Source organism: Tenrec ecaudatus, chromosome 10 (genome assembly GCF_050624435.1).
Source record: "Tenrec ecaudatus isolate mTenEca1 chromosome 10, mTenEca1.hap1, whole genome shotgun sequence".
Classification (NCBI taxonomy): Eukaryota; Metazoa; Chordata; class Mammalia; order Afrosoricida; family Tenrecidae; genus Tenrec; species Tenrec ecaudatus.
The window spans coordinates 153,101,431-153,115,189 of NC_134539.1; the positions used below are offsets into that span (position 1 = coordinate 153,101,431).

A 13,759-nucleotide genomic window follows, 5' to 3' on the forward strand; every position below is an offset into this window, starting at 1 on the left:
GCCTAACCTTGATTTCCCTCGGGCTGGAGACTTGATTGAGCCTAAGCTTTCAGGGAGAGCAACCCACTGTCCCTAACAGCAGGGAGGGAGCCCTGCCTATTGTGGGAGGGACAATGGAGTCTGCTTGCTCTGGATAGCCGGGGTCTTCAAGAGATAACCTGACAATCATTTACCATTAGTTGCAAGCAGTGTCCTAAGTCACATATATATTTGGGGGAGCCGAGCTGGTGTAGTCTTTTTGTATCCCATACATCCAGTGGATTCTCACTCATCCTGGACCAATAGGGCAGGGTAGAACTGCCCCTGTGGGTTTCCGAGACTGTTACCTCTTTTTTTTTTTTTTTTTTGAGACTGTTACCTCTTTATGAAATTAGAAAGCCACATCTTTCTCCCAAAAAGTGACCGGTGGTTTTGAACTGCTTACTGGTTAGCAGCCCAAGGCATAACCCACTACACCACATATCCTGAAAACATTTCAGAGTGGACAGGCCGGAGGGAGGGAGGAGGTCCATGAACATTCAGAACCTCAAACTTTTTGCCTATGGCCTTAACGGACCCCAGGGACAGGCAGACAGTGCTCTGTCTCAGGGAAGAATTCCTTCTGCAACCTCATCTGCTGTCCAATAGCAACTGGGCTGAAAACCACAGCCCAGAAAGCCCCAGAGCGGTGCACTTGGCCTGAGAGAGGCACTTGGGGTCCCTCGGTGTTTCCGGGCGACCCCGCCCGTCTAGCTGACAATCCCCGGCCTCCCACGCACCCTGAACCTCCAACCCAGCTAGCGCTGGAAAGGAAAGGTGGTCGGGCGACCCCGCCCAGGCGAGGACTTTGCGGAGTGGCCTCCCAGCCTGCACCGGCCGCAGCACGAGCGCGCAAGGGAAGCGCACTGCGCACGCGCATCGAGACCCGGGGCGGCCCCGCCCTCACCACGCCCCTTCCGGCACCAGGAGGCGGGGTCAGCGCGACTTCCGGCGCGGGCGGGGACACCGCGCTTAGTTTTGCGCCCGCGGTTCCCGACGCGTTTCCCGCTTCGTTTTCCGAGTTCCGCCGGGACAGGGCCCTGGGACCCGCCACCCACCCACCCACCGCATCCCCCACCCCGTCCCAGCGGCCTCGCGCGCAGCACCCCGCTGCCTGGGGCACCCCGCTTCCGTCCGGCCATGGCCCAGAAGCCAAAGGTAGATCCCCAGATGGGACGGCTGGGGTACCTGCAGGCGCTCGTCACAGAATTCCAGGAGACCGAGAGCCAAGGTAAGCGCGGTGGGCCGGGGGCCGGTCCCGGGGCCGCGGGGACGGGGTTCCCACGCCACTTTCCCCTCGCAGACGCCAAGGAGCAAGTCCTGGCCAACCTCGCCAACTTCGCCTACGACCCAAACAACTACCAGTATCTGCGGCAGCTGCGGGTCCTGGACCTGTTCCTGGATTGCCTGTCGGAGGAGAACGAGACCCTGGTGGAGTTTGCCATCGGTAAGCCGAGGGAGGGCTGGCCTCCGGCACCGCCTGGGCGCGCGGCGAGTCTGCGAGCTGTCAGTGAGCTGTTGCTGGGCAACCCCTCAGCTGTGCAGCGGCCGGAGCACACCTTTGTCAGGACCCGGGGTGTTGAGGGGTTCAGGTCAGTTCTGTAAGATGTCCCACTTCCCTGTTTCACCGGTTGCCCTTGATGGTGTCATCTAGCTGCGCCTTCATTTCCTGTAACCTAGAAATTAGATTGAAAGTCGTGTATATATATATAGATGCTATTGTTGAGGATGTTCACGGCAAAGCACGCACTGATTCAACACTTGCGAGATGCACCTGGCATGGATCGTGTTTTTCAAATGATGCTCAAGGCAGATGGTTTTTACTAGGGAAGCTAAACTATTGTTTCCTTTTATAAAAAAAAAAATCATTGGGGGCTCATACAACTCTTACCACAATCCATACATCAATTGTGTAAAGCACATTTGTGCGTTCCTTACCCTCATCATTCTCAAAACATTTGCTCTCCACCTAAGCCCCTGGTATCAGCAACTCATTTTCCTCCTCCCTCTCCACCCCCCTCCCTCATGAACCCTTGATAATTTACAAATTATTATTTTGTCATATCTTACACTGCCTGACGTCTCCCTTCACCCACTTTTCTGTTGCCTGCCCCCCAGTGATGGAGTTATATGAAGATCCTTGTAATCAGTTCTTTTCCACCCCACCCTCCCTCCACCCTCGAGGTGTCGACACTCTCAGCACTGGTCCTGATGGGATCATCCGCCCTGGATTCCCTGTTTCCAGTTCCTATCTGTACAACCTCTGGTCTAGCCAGATTTGTAAGGTAGAATTGGGATCATGATAGTGGGGGCGGGGAAGCATTTAGTAACTAGAGGAAGGTTGTATGTTTCATTGTTGCTACATTGCACCCTGACTGGCTCATCTCCTCCACATGACCCTTCCGTAAAGGGATGTCTAGTTGCCTACAGATGGGCTTTGGGTCCCCGCTCCGCACTCCCCCTCATTCACAATGATATAATTATTTGTTCTTTGATGCCTGATACCTGATCCCTTCGACACAAGCTGGTGTGCTTCTTCCATGTGGGCTTTGTTGCTTCTGAGTTAGATGGCTGTTTCTTTACCTTCAAGCCTTTAAGACCCCAGACACTATATCTTTTGATAGCTAGGCACCATCAGCTTTCTTCACCACAGGTGCTTATGCAACCATTTATCTTCAGGAATTGTATTGGAGAGGTGAGCACACAGTGATATGATTTTTTGTTCTTTGATGCCTGATAATTGATCCCTTAGGCACCTCGCGATTGCACAGGCTGGTGTGCTTCTTCCATGTAGACTTTGTTGCTTCTCAGCTAGATGGCCGCTTGTTTACCTTCAAGCCTTTAAGACCCCAGATGCTATATTTTTTGATAGCTGGTCTCCATTTTTCTTCACCACATTTGCTTAGGCACCAGCTTTGTCTTCAGTGATCATGTTGGCAAGGTGAGCATCATGGAATGCCAATTTAATAGAACAAAGTATTCTTGCATTGAGGGAGTACTTGATATTGTGAGTTTTTTTAAAGTTTTTTTTTATATTGTTTGGTTTCAAGAAGACTGCAGGGAATATGTTTGGTGGAAGGTTTAATGTTCATCTCACGGCTATAGTTTCAGGGGTCATCTACTCTCCCTGGCTCCTTCCAGAAAGTCAGGGGTCCATGAGAATTTGAAATTCTGATCAGATTCTTTTACAGAATCCTTGACTAAAGTGCTCAGTGACGGGAGCCGGGCACCATCTACTCCTGGTCTCATGGCACAGGGGGCAGTTAGCAACACACATCCATTTCCTCCTTCTGCTCCCGACACTCCGTGATGCTCCTGGCAACTAGAGAAGGGTGATTCCTGCCTTGGGTCAATGCTTGCAAGCTTTTAAGATTGCAGGCACTGCACAGGCATTAGGAGGTAGAGCAGAGGCACTAAGCGGGTTATTCGGTAATGTCCCAGTATTTCGAGCCTTGGTGGGATGAAGTAGCCCTACTATGCTAGAAGTCACCATAGTGGGGAGGTTGATTTTGGAGAGACCCTATGGTGAAGGTGCCGTAGGCTGGAGTACAACTGGGGGTTCGCCCCCTCCCCTTTCACCAAAGAGCTTCATGTGGGTGGATGCCAAATTCCATTCACCCATCAAAAACAGCTGCCCCTTGGCCAGTCCTTGGGCTCAGAGCCCATAACCTGCGTCAGGAGCCAGGCAGGAGACTCAGCTGCTGCGGATTAGGTCTAGGGCCCGGAGTTCCAGGTGTCACGGGTGCGGATGGCCTCTGCAGGGTGAGGCCCTCTCAAGCTGGTCCTGGCAGGACCCCTAGTTGCCCTGGTCTCCGGGTGCTCCCTCATCCCTGCCCCTCTGGATGGTTGCTTATGCGAAGCATGTTGCTGTGCTCAGCATTGCCGATGTCCTTGTCCCTGAGTGTAGTTGGGACCCGGCAATATCATGGGACAGTGGAACTGCTCCGGAGTTTCCTAAGCTGTAATTATTTCCCCCCTTTTTCTTTAGTGGTTAAAATGACGCATTTTATCCTCTTATTATTATTTGCCTTTTTTTTTTTTTAGCGGAGTTTTAGAAGCAGGCTTTATTGAGAAGCTTGCGGGCGGGTTCTGCAACCAACTCAGGGTATTGAGCTATTGAAGCCGCACCTTGCCACTTTTTTTTAAGAGAAAAAGTTTTCAAATAAAGACCCTCTTTCTCCAAGTTTAGTTTGAAAGAGAGATGCTCTGTCACCACCAGAAGATGCCACTTCACATCGACGTCATTGACTTTGACTCGTGGGGATCCCTTGTGACAGAGTAGAAAGGCCCCATCCATTTTCCCGGGCTGTCATAGGAACCCTGGTGCTGTGGTGGTTACCAATGGGGCTGTGATTGGAAAAGTCTGCCATTCAAAACCCCAAGCCGCGCCAAGGGAGAAGACAGGGCTTTCTGCTCCCATAGAGTTGCAGTCTCAGAAACTGCCTGAACAGTTCTGCCCTGTCCTATGTAGGGTCCGCCCTGTAGGGTCGCTATGAGCCGGCATCAGCTCGGCCACGGCGGCAGGGAGTTTTGAGTCATTGTTACAGGAGATCACCAGGTCTTTTTCCGGACAGCCACCAGGTGGGTTTGAACTGCCCACCCTTTGGTTAGCAGTTGAGAGATTAACTGCTTACGAGTCTCTAAGATTTCCTCTGGTGAGGGCCCGACCTCTCCCTTGAACCCAGAGCTGCTGCTCTTGCTCACGTTCTTGTCCCTACAGGTGCCCCTGATTCCTCAGCCTGTGGACTATGAAAGCTAAAGAGGGGCCCAGTCCACGCCCCTCGTTCTGGTGGGGAAACCGGCGCCGTCAGAACACAGGTTTCTGTCTGCCCACCACAGTCCCGGCCGGTCTTCTGAGCTGTTCTGAGGCTCCTTTTCCTGTCCGAGCCCAAGAGCCCTAGCTCTGTGAGGCCCCAGTCAGTTCCCTCAGTGGTCCCAGCGGGCATTCTGTGTGGGACTTCAACCCACGTCTGCCCCACACCCCCGCCAACATACCCACAGCCCCACTGAAGGATCTGATGATTTCACATTCCCAGCACACACTCGTGGTCCCCCATCTCCTGCTTGATGTGACTTTCACTTTCTGGGCGATTTTGTTACTCAAATAGGGTTCAAGTAGCTGGGCTCCCAGACTTGACAATTAATAACTCTCCTTTGTTCCGTGGCCTGCGATACACGTTGCGTCCACCAGGTGGTGGTGGCGCTCAAGATACCAAGCAAACTGAACCAGCCACGCTGCTTTGGCGTGAGTCCGCTTCAGAGGCTGGCACCCCCGTATCGCTTCTAGACACTGTGAAATTGGACAGGGGGTACACCCTCCATGACCCCTAAACACTGCTAATACTTAGGAATGGTCTCATCTCTGTAAATCCTGACACAGGCTGAGCGGCGCGGCATAATATTTACCGTATAAGGCAACCGGAATATAAAATGTGCTGGAAAACTCGGCTTATACACGAGTATATACGTGAGTTAAAAATATATAGTCAGGTTCTGTTGTGTGTAGGAGGAGTCCTGGTGATATCGTGGGTTATTTGTTGGGCTGCTAGCCACAAGGTCAAGGTCAGCTGTTGGAATCCACCAGTAGCTCTCCTCTGGTAACATTGTAGTCTTGGAAACCGGCAGGGGCAGTTCTGGCTTGTCAGCTGAGTCAGTGGCAGTGAGTAGTTGTGAATGTAGGGGTAGAATTGAGATGATGGGAGAACCGCTTCCTTCAAGTCAAGGAGAGATGGCAGAGGCACAGTGGCAAATAAATTCATTGGAAAGACAAAACCCTTTTATGAAATTATTAAGAAGCTGCTCGCCTTTGCAGGGAAAGACCCTCCAGAGGGACAGGTCGGGGGTTCTGGTTGCAAATGGTTGGCCTCCGTGATAGCGGCACCAACATTTGCTTTATCCTTAAACTCCACTTCCTCGTGCCCCCTGGGCCGGCCTCGCCCCTCCCCCCAACAGTTTGCAGGGAGTGGAATGAGCAGGACAAAGGAGGGTGTGCAGGAATCGTTACAAGCCAGTTAACATCAGCCTGCTACTGGGTGCCGGTGAGCTAGGTGTTCTAATCACATGGTTCTCTCCCCAAGAGCCCTGGTGGGAGAGTGGCTAAAACAGCAGGCTGCTGTGTTAGTCTGGGTAGACGAGGGAGAAAAGCAAATCCGCACACACACATATGTGTATAAGAAAGGGGTTTTTACATAAGAGCAATTGAACATTGAGAAAGCATTCCAGGCCAGTCCAGATCAAGTCCATAAGTCCAATATTAGCCCATATGTCTGATACCAGTCTATAAAGTCCTCTTGAGACTCAAGAAACACATGCCATGACTCTGAATGTAGATCACAGGCCAGTGGGTGTAAAGTCTTTGGATCCAGTGGCGTTGGAAGCATCTCAGCACTGGCAGGGGTCTCTGCATCAGGGTGGGTCCGTGTACCTTGTCTTCTGCAATGTTTCCCAGGGAGTGTCAGAGAGGTGTCTTCCACCTCCAAGGAGGAAGTACCAGATTTCCCAGAATTCTCAGGGGGAAGGCCATGCCCACAGCTGTCTCATTGGCTATCTCCAGATTGACAGCCTAGACTCCACCCCTACACTCTTCATCCTTAAATTGACACTGGATTAGGTGATTACCACAGCTGCTTACTCAGAGGTCGGTGGTTCCAGCCCACCAGCAGCTCCGGGTGGGAAAGGCTAACAGCCTTGGCAGCCCAAAGGGGCAGTTCTGCTGTGAGTCGCAATGAAAATGCAGTGGGGGGTCGGGGGTCTGTTTTCCTCTTGCTGTAATGGTCTCTGTCCATCTATAGATGGACAGGCTGATGGGAAAGCTGAGTAGCATGTCCTCATGGGTCCATCTGCCCATCAGAACGCTCGCGGCTCTGTTGCCCTCCCTGCTCTGTCGGGCAGGGGCTCCCCCAGCAGGCCTTTGCCCCCTGTGTGGACATTTCAGAAGGCACCTTTTCCTAGATGCTCAGGTTGAACAAATCTCAAATGGATGTTTGGACCCTGGGCTGTGCCAGCCCCCGGGGCGGGTGGGTGAGTCTTAGGGGTCATCCTGTCTTGGACCACCTGTCAAGGGCTGACTGGGCCCACTTGCCAGGGAGACCTTGTTTAACCCCTAGACAACCCTCCTTGACCAGGTGCCTCCACCAGCTCCAAGGGCCACTTGCTCTTTCACCCGAGGTCACCACCCATGCTGTCTCCTCCCAGGTGGCACTGCGGCCCCGCCCTTGCTGCTTCCGGGGGGTTCCTTCATGACCCCCTGGCATCTGGAGCGGCCCCGCTGTTGCCTCAGTCTGTGTCAGAGCCCGTCCCTCAGCCAGTCCAGGCGTGTGCTTTCACTGGGGACAGTTTGCTGTGGCAGGGCCTCCCCTTCAGACTGCTTCCGGGAAGGAAAAGCCCAAAGTGGCCAGATCATCACCCTCCTGGCTGTCCCCTTTCCACCCGAGAGGCTTTAAGACAGGCCAGGCAGTCCGGAGTCTGGGCTGGGGGTGAGGGGTGGGCTGGGTCCTTCCTGTGGGCCTGCCAGACCTCTGAACTGGGGGTTTGGGGAGTGGCAGGGTATGTGCAGGGGCCTCCAACCTGAAGCTGATGGCATCTGGTCAGCAGCCCCACCCAGACACCTCACCTCACCATGGCATCTTCCCAGAGAGGGCATCAGCCCTGGGGAGCACTCGTGTGGACTGCCCCCCAGGAGTGGCGGAGGGCGGCCCTTCATCCAGCCTCTCACAGCCTCAGTGTCTCCCACTAGGCTGGGGGGGTCGTGATGCTTGCTGGGGAGGGGTCATCATGTGTCCAGGGGAGGCCACCCTCCCCAGCTCCGGAGGTTCTGAGGAAGGAGCTGCCCTTCAAAAGGAGGGCGCCTCCCAGGGCAGGAGAGAGCCAGGGCCACAGCCCCCAACCCAGGAGGACGGTGTGTAGAGGCCGTGAGGGGTGGGCCCCAAACAGAGGGCTTGTGTGAGGGGGACCCGGGACCAGAGTGGACTGTGGACAGCCCATCCCTTACCGCCCATGACAAGGTGAGAGATTCAAGCCCAGCTGAGGGAGAGAGGTGAGACTGCGCTTCCTGAACAGATTGGCATCCTCAGAAGTCCTGGGAGCAGTTAGTTCTTTCCTGACCGAGACTGCAGACCAGACTGCACCCAACAACAGTCTAACTTTGCGCTCCCGCTCCTCTTTGTCCTGCCCTCTGGCAGCGGGTTTGGTTCGGACCCTCGGGGATTGAGGGGCAATAGGCAAGGAGGGAGGGGGGTGGGAGGCAGCCCGGGAGGGGTCCTCCAACTCGCCCCGTCGCCCCCAGGTGGCCTGTGTAACCTGTGCGTGGACAGAGCCAACCGGACGCACGTCCTGCAGACGGGGGGCCTCCCGCTCATCATCAACTGCCTGTCCAGCCCTCGAGAGGAGACCGTGCTGTCGGCCGTCACCACCCTCATCTACCTGAGCCCGCCGGGCCGCGGCCGCCACCCCGAGCTGACCGCCCAGCCCGTGGTCCAGTGCCTGCTGCGCTTCTCCCTCTCGAGTAGCACGCGGCTCCGCAATCTGGCCCAGGTCTTCCTGGAAGACGTGTGCTCCCCCGGCCAGGTGGCTGAGGCCCGCCACGCTGGGGCGCACTCTGCCCTGGGCATCCCACTGCCCAAGGACTGACATCCCAGGGCCCAGACCCTGGTGGGACTCGAGAAGGGAGTGGACATGGCCTCCCAGACCAGCGCGAGCCTGACCACAGCTCAGGTGGACAGGACAGGACAGGTGTTCTCTGTGAGGAAGAGGGGAAGGTGCCATTCCACGGGCTGGCACTCATGCCACCGCACTCCCCTGCAGGCTCTTGGCTAGTAGCGCCTCGTGCGTGTAAGAACCAGGTGGAACCAAGGGCTCCACTGGAGTAAACTGGGCGTCACCCAGACAATGTTGGGTTACTGCTGGGCTGCTAACAGCAAGGTCAGCAGTTCAAAACCACTGGGAGAAAGATGGGACTTTCTATTCCCGTAGAGTTAGTCTCAGAAACCCACAGGGGCCGGCAGTTCTACCCTGTCCTACAGGGCCGCTGTGAGTTGGCTTCACCTCGATGGCAATGAGTTTGGTTTAGGGACGGGATCAGGCTGTCAACCCAGTGACGGTCAAGGCCACAAAAGTGACATTTCAGGGTGAAGGCACCAAACCCAAAGCAACCTCTTCTCCGCTTACTCCCCACCCACTGTGCCCACTGTTGATCATCGAGTGTGGGACGGCACGGAGAGTTGTGGCTAGGAGTAATGGGGGTTTCGGAACCCCCTTAATGCAATCCCTTAAGGTTGGGCCCTAAGATGGCCAAGAAAAGGGAAGACGGATGGATTGTACACTGTGTGTGTTGCCACAAAGGAAACGTGGCTCTTCAGTGTGGGAACTGCGCCCGACCTGACCCCACCACACGGAGGCGAAACACTACGGGCGTGCAAAAGAACAGCAAGGGGAGCAGAGCAACAAAGTCCCCAAGGACACCAACAATAGACTTTGGAGCCAAGGCTTAGCTCCCCATCAGACTCAACCGGAAAACACTCCTAAAGGCCAACAGTCCTTGAACTAAGAAAATAAAAATATATGTGAGTCCTCACTCAGACTCTGTCGTGCTCATGCAGTGATGTGACGCTTTAACTACACAACAGCAGATGAAGATGGACCATAAATGCCCAGGCCACCCAGGAGCAAGCTGCAGACTCGAGGGCCTCTCCCCAAGGCTCCCCCAGAACTCCTTGTTAGAGCCACACCCTGCTTGGACTACCTGTAGCTACAGCTAACTCCAGAAGGAAGATGGCATCCTAGTGGGAGTGGCCAAGGCCAGGTCACTGGGCTAGGGAGGCCCATCAAGCCTCGTCCCATACACACCTGCGCTGCTTTCCGCAGTAAAGAAAGACCCTAAGAAACCAGAGGGAGCCAGAGGCCTTTATTATTTAAAATTCCTGACCAGAGTCCCAGGGCTCCTAGTACCCTTCCTGGGCTTCAGTCACCTCGCATGTCTCGCACAGGTGGGAGGGACCAAGGGGCTGCTCTGTCCACTGCGTCCAGTGTCTCAACCCTGCTGGGACTCTCCCCTGGCCTGTCTGAGCATCCCTTTGCCACTGTCCACTGCGGGGGTCCCTCGGTGCGTCCTCACAGCAGAGCACCCCGTTTGGCATCTATGATGCCCCTCCAGTTGTCACTCCAGGAGAGCAGCCGTCTCCTTGTGGGGGGCAGGGCCAGGTGCTGGTTGTGGCAGCAGGTGAACAAGATGTGCTCCCAGCTTGGGGTCTCCTCTTGGCCTGGGAGAGGCAGGAGCCCATAAGCGGATCAGCTCCATGCCACCAGCTCCCTAATCCACATGACGGGGAGGGAGCCACCCAGGGCAAGGTTCCCACCTTGGATGGTCTCCTTGTCATCAATGAGCAGGTCCCCCACGACCAGGGTCTTGTCCCTCGTCAGGATGATGCGTTCCACAAACTGGGGGCCCAGGTGCTTCTCCACCCAGTGGTACTGCAGGAAGTAGAAACTGTCAGGGACCAGCCAGGAGTGGGGGCTGCACCCTCTCTGGCTGGTCCCTTCCTAGCTGCCTTGCCCAGGTCAGGAGGTGCCAGGAGACACCACACCTTCTCAGCCACACAGTGCTGGTACTTCAACAGGGGGCTGGTGCAGATGAAGACCTGGATGCTGGAGAGGAGGGGGAGGGGCACAGCGTAAGGCGGAGGGACTTGTCCCCCCTAACCCCACACACACCCTGCCCCCACCTCCGGCTTCCCCTTACTCCTCCATGGAGTTCATCTCGCGCATGGCTTCCAGGGCCCCGGGGATGGGCTCTAAGTCCAGGAAAAAGCCCGGGGCCTCGTACACACTGGCCACCTTGTCCTGGAAGACACACCCGGTCAGCGTCCGGCGGGAAGGGGCCACCCCGAGCTTCCTTGGGGGTGGAGGGAACCTGTGAACGCGCTGTTCATTTCAAACAGGTCGGCGCATGGTCGGGCTGCCCAAGGGGAGCGGGGTACAGTTCTGGAAGGCTCGGGGATCCAGCTTCCCGGGGACACGGTGGGGTCAAGGGGCCCGTGTTTCGGTGGGGGTCCTGGGGTGGGTGGGAGCTCCAGGGGCGCGGTGAGGTTACAGGGGGGGATCCGAGCTCGCGGGCGCGATGGGTGTTGGGCCTGCGCGGCCCCCTCCTACCGCCAGGTCGGGCCGCAGGCGGCGGTACTGCTCCCGGGCCAGGAAGCCGCGGCGCTCCTCCAGCGGCACGAACGGCTCGGCGGGGAAGCGGCTGCGGAAGCCCCGCAGGAGGCCGCCCTCAAAGTCGGCCAGCACCCCGTCCATGTCCACCAGCACCCGCACGGCGCGCGCCATCGCCTCGGAGCCGGGCGGGGCGGGGCCAGGTGGAGGGGCTTCCGGAGTCGCCGCGGAAGGGCCGGCCCTCCCCTCCCCTCCCCGCTCGCTGCGGGACCCCGGCTCCCCCGCGTGCGGCGCGCCGGTACCGGACAGCCGGACACAGGGCTAATGGACAACGGGAAGCAGGCCTGCCTTCAAGTGAGCACCCAAACCCAGCCTGGTACTGCCAAGCGGGTGCAGATCCGCGTGTTGCAGGTTGCTTCTCCTTGGGCTTCTCTGGCCTGTGAGCCTAAGGGAAAGGGCCTGGTGGAAGCACCCCACCATGGCGAAACCAATCGGTTCTGCAAGAGGACCACGTGGCAGCCTGGGGCCCGGAACCCCGCGGGTGCTGGCTTGTGTCCTGAGAGCCTAGACCGGGGCCAGCCGGATGGACCTGGGCTTGACGCCTAAGTGAAGCAGGTCCGCCAGACCTCGATCTAGGTCTGTGTGTCCCCGCCCTGCAGGCACTTCTGACTCAGAACAGAGCGGCTGTGCCCAGCCAGCCTCAAGGTCGTCTCTCTGTCCGGGCTGCTTATTGCAGTCACTGGTCGGTCTGCAGCCCCATCTCTAAGGGGCGCTTCAATGGTACTTCTTCCAAGACCGCAGCTACTGCTTCCGGCAGGCGGTACTTTCTTCTTTTGCTTGAGAATTAGGTGAGGGCTTACTGATCAGATCACCCTCTGCATTCTCAATTGTACCTTTTCTTCTCTGTCTCTCTTAGTGATCGGCCAGCCTTCCCACGCATGCATGCATGCATGCATGCGAGGCTCACCTCATCCTGAAGGTCAGCCCTTTGCTCCTCATTCACAGTTTACAGAGTTTTTTTGCAGCCTGTTCATCCAGTGCCTACTCTTCATTTACACTCCTCACTGCTGCTTCCATGAGCATTGGATCTGGAGCCAAGTAACTCTCTTCATAGGGATAAAAAGCCTCACCTTTCTCCTGCAGAGTAGCTAGTGGTTTTGAACTACTGACCTTGCAACCAACACATAACGACTGTGCCGCCAGCCTCAGGTGTTCCAGCCAGATAATTCCTCATCCCATGGCCTCTTCTGAGTCTGGCTTGAACTTCTGCCAGTTCCCTCCCGATGTTCTGCTGTGGCAGTTTTGAATCATCTTCAACAAAATTCTACTTGCATGTGCTATTACTGATACTGTGTGATTATTTCTTTTTATTTTCATTATTTCTGCGTCTGTTAAGTCACCTTCCTTTGGAAAGGGCACAAAATATGAATGTTTTCCCATCAGTTGGCCAGGTAGCTTGTCTTCCAATTTTCTTGGTGTAGACAATGGAGCACTTTCAGTGCCATCTCAGTGTTGTTTATCGTTTCCAACTCATGGCGACCCTGAGCTCCATAGGACAAAAGCCTGCCGGGTCCTGGGACACCCTCACGCTTGTGGTGCGTAAGCCACTGTGTCCGCCCCTCTCAGTGAGGATACTCTCCCTTTATGCTGACTCACCACTGAGCATGATGGCCTTCTCCGGGCACTGGTCTCTCCTGAGGACACAGTGGAAGCTTGTGAGACGGGGTCAAATCATTCTTTCTTCTAAGGAGCCTTCTGGCTGTACTTCTGAGACAGATTTGTCTGTCCTTGTGCTAGTCTGGGTGGACTAGAGAAACAAAGTCACAGACACTCATGTGTGTAAGACAGAGCTTTCGATACAGAAGCAATTGCATATTGAGGAAACAGCCCAACCCAGTCCAGATCAAGTCCCTAAGTCTGACGGTCCATATGACAGATACCAGTCTATAAAGTCCTCTTCAGACTCACGAAACACATGCAATGACACCGAATGCAGGAAGATCGCAAGCCAGGGGGTGGGGAGTCTTGTGGATCCAGTGGCGGTAGAAGCATCTCAGCACTGACGTGGGTCTCCACATGGCTCCGCCAGCTCCAAGGATCTCGCACAGGTCCGTGTGTCTTGTCATCAGGAATACCAAGCAGAGAGTGTGTGTGCCCTGCCTCCAGTGAGCTATTTATCTCCATAGACTCTCCAAATGAGGTCATCAAGCAGCGACCTGATTGACAGACTAAACTCCACCCTTTCGCTCTTAATAGTCTCAAGTTGGCACCAGATTGTGTCACTACCAGTCCCTTCGGGCCCTCCTTGTTGCTTGTCCCACTTTCACATGACCTATGAGCATACCCTGGCTCAGATCAGGCTCACCTTAGGCTTTTAAAGATGTCTTTGCCCCATTGGGGGACCTTAAAGCACAAGTTACCATCCATCCCAGTGGTTCTCAACCTGTGGGTCAAGACCCCTTTGGTGGTGAACAACCCTTTCACAAGGGTTGCCCGATTCATAACAGTAGCAAAATGATAGTGGTGAAGTAGCAACAAAAATAATGTTATGGCTGGGGGGGTCACCACCACATAAGGCACTGTATTAAGGGCCGCG

At 55.6% G+C, this 13,759-nt stretch overlaps 2 protein-coding genes across 3 annotated transcripts; one reads left to right on the top strand and one right to left on the bottom strand.

Annotated features, from left to right (window-relative positions):
* Nucleotides 1–974: 974 nt before the first annotated feature.
* ARMC7 (armadillo repeat containing 7) lies at nt 975–9,589 on the top strand. 2 transcript variants are annotated; one of them, XM_075562194.1, is made up of 3 exons: nt 975–1,249; nt 1,322–1,465; nt 8,303–9,589. In XM_075562194.1, exons 1-3 carry the CDS (start codon nt 1,159–1,161, stop codon nt 8,644–8,646), a joined length of 579 nt encoding a protein of 192 aa, XP_075418309.1. In that variant the 5' UTR covers nt 975–1,158; the 3' UTR covers nt 8,647–9,589. The 2 variants fall into 2 exon arrangements, with proteins under 2 accessions (XP_075418309.1, XP_075418310.1); XM_075562195.1 differs by having other exon boundaries at nt 1,322–1,401; nt 8,303–8,575.
* A 293-nt stretch (nt 9,590–9,882) lies between these two features.
* Nucleotides 9,883–11,712, bottom strand: NT5C (5', 3'-nucleotidase, cytosolic). The gene is made up of 5 exons (XM_075562193.1): nt 11,164–11,712; nt 10,754–10,854; nt 10,599–10,659; nt 10,371–10,485; nt 9,883–10,274 (listed from the first exon to the last, which is right to left on the bottom strand). Exons 1-5 carry the CDS (start codon nt 11,335–11,337, stop codon nt 10,126–10,128), a joined length of 600 nt encoding a protein of 199 aa, XP_075418308.1. The 5' UTR covers nt 11,338–11,712; the 3' UTR covers nt 9,883–10,125.
* Between the last annotated feature and the right edge of the window lie 2,047 nt (nt 11,713–13,759).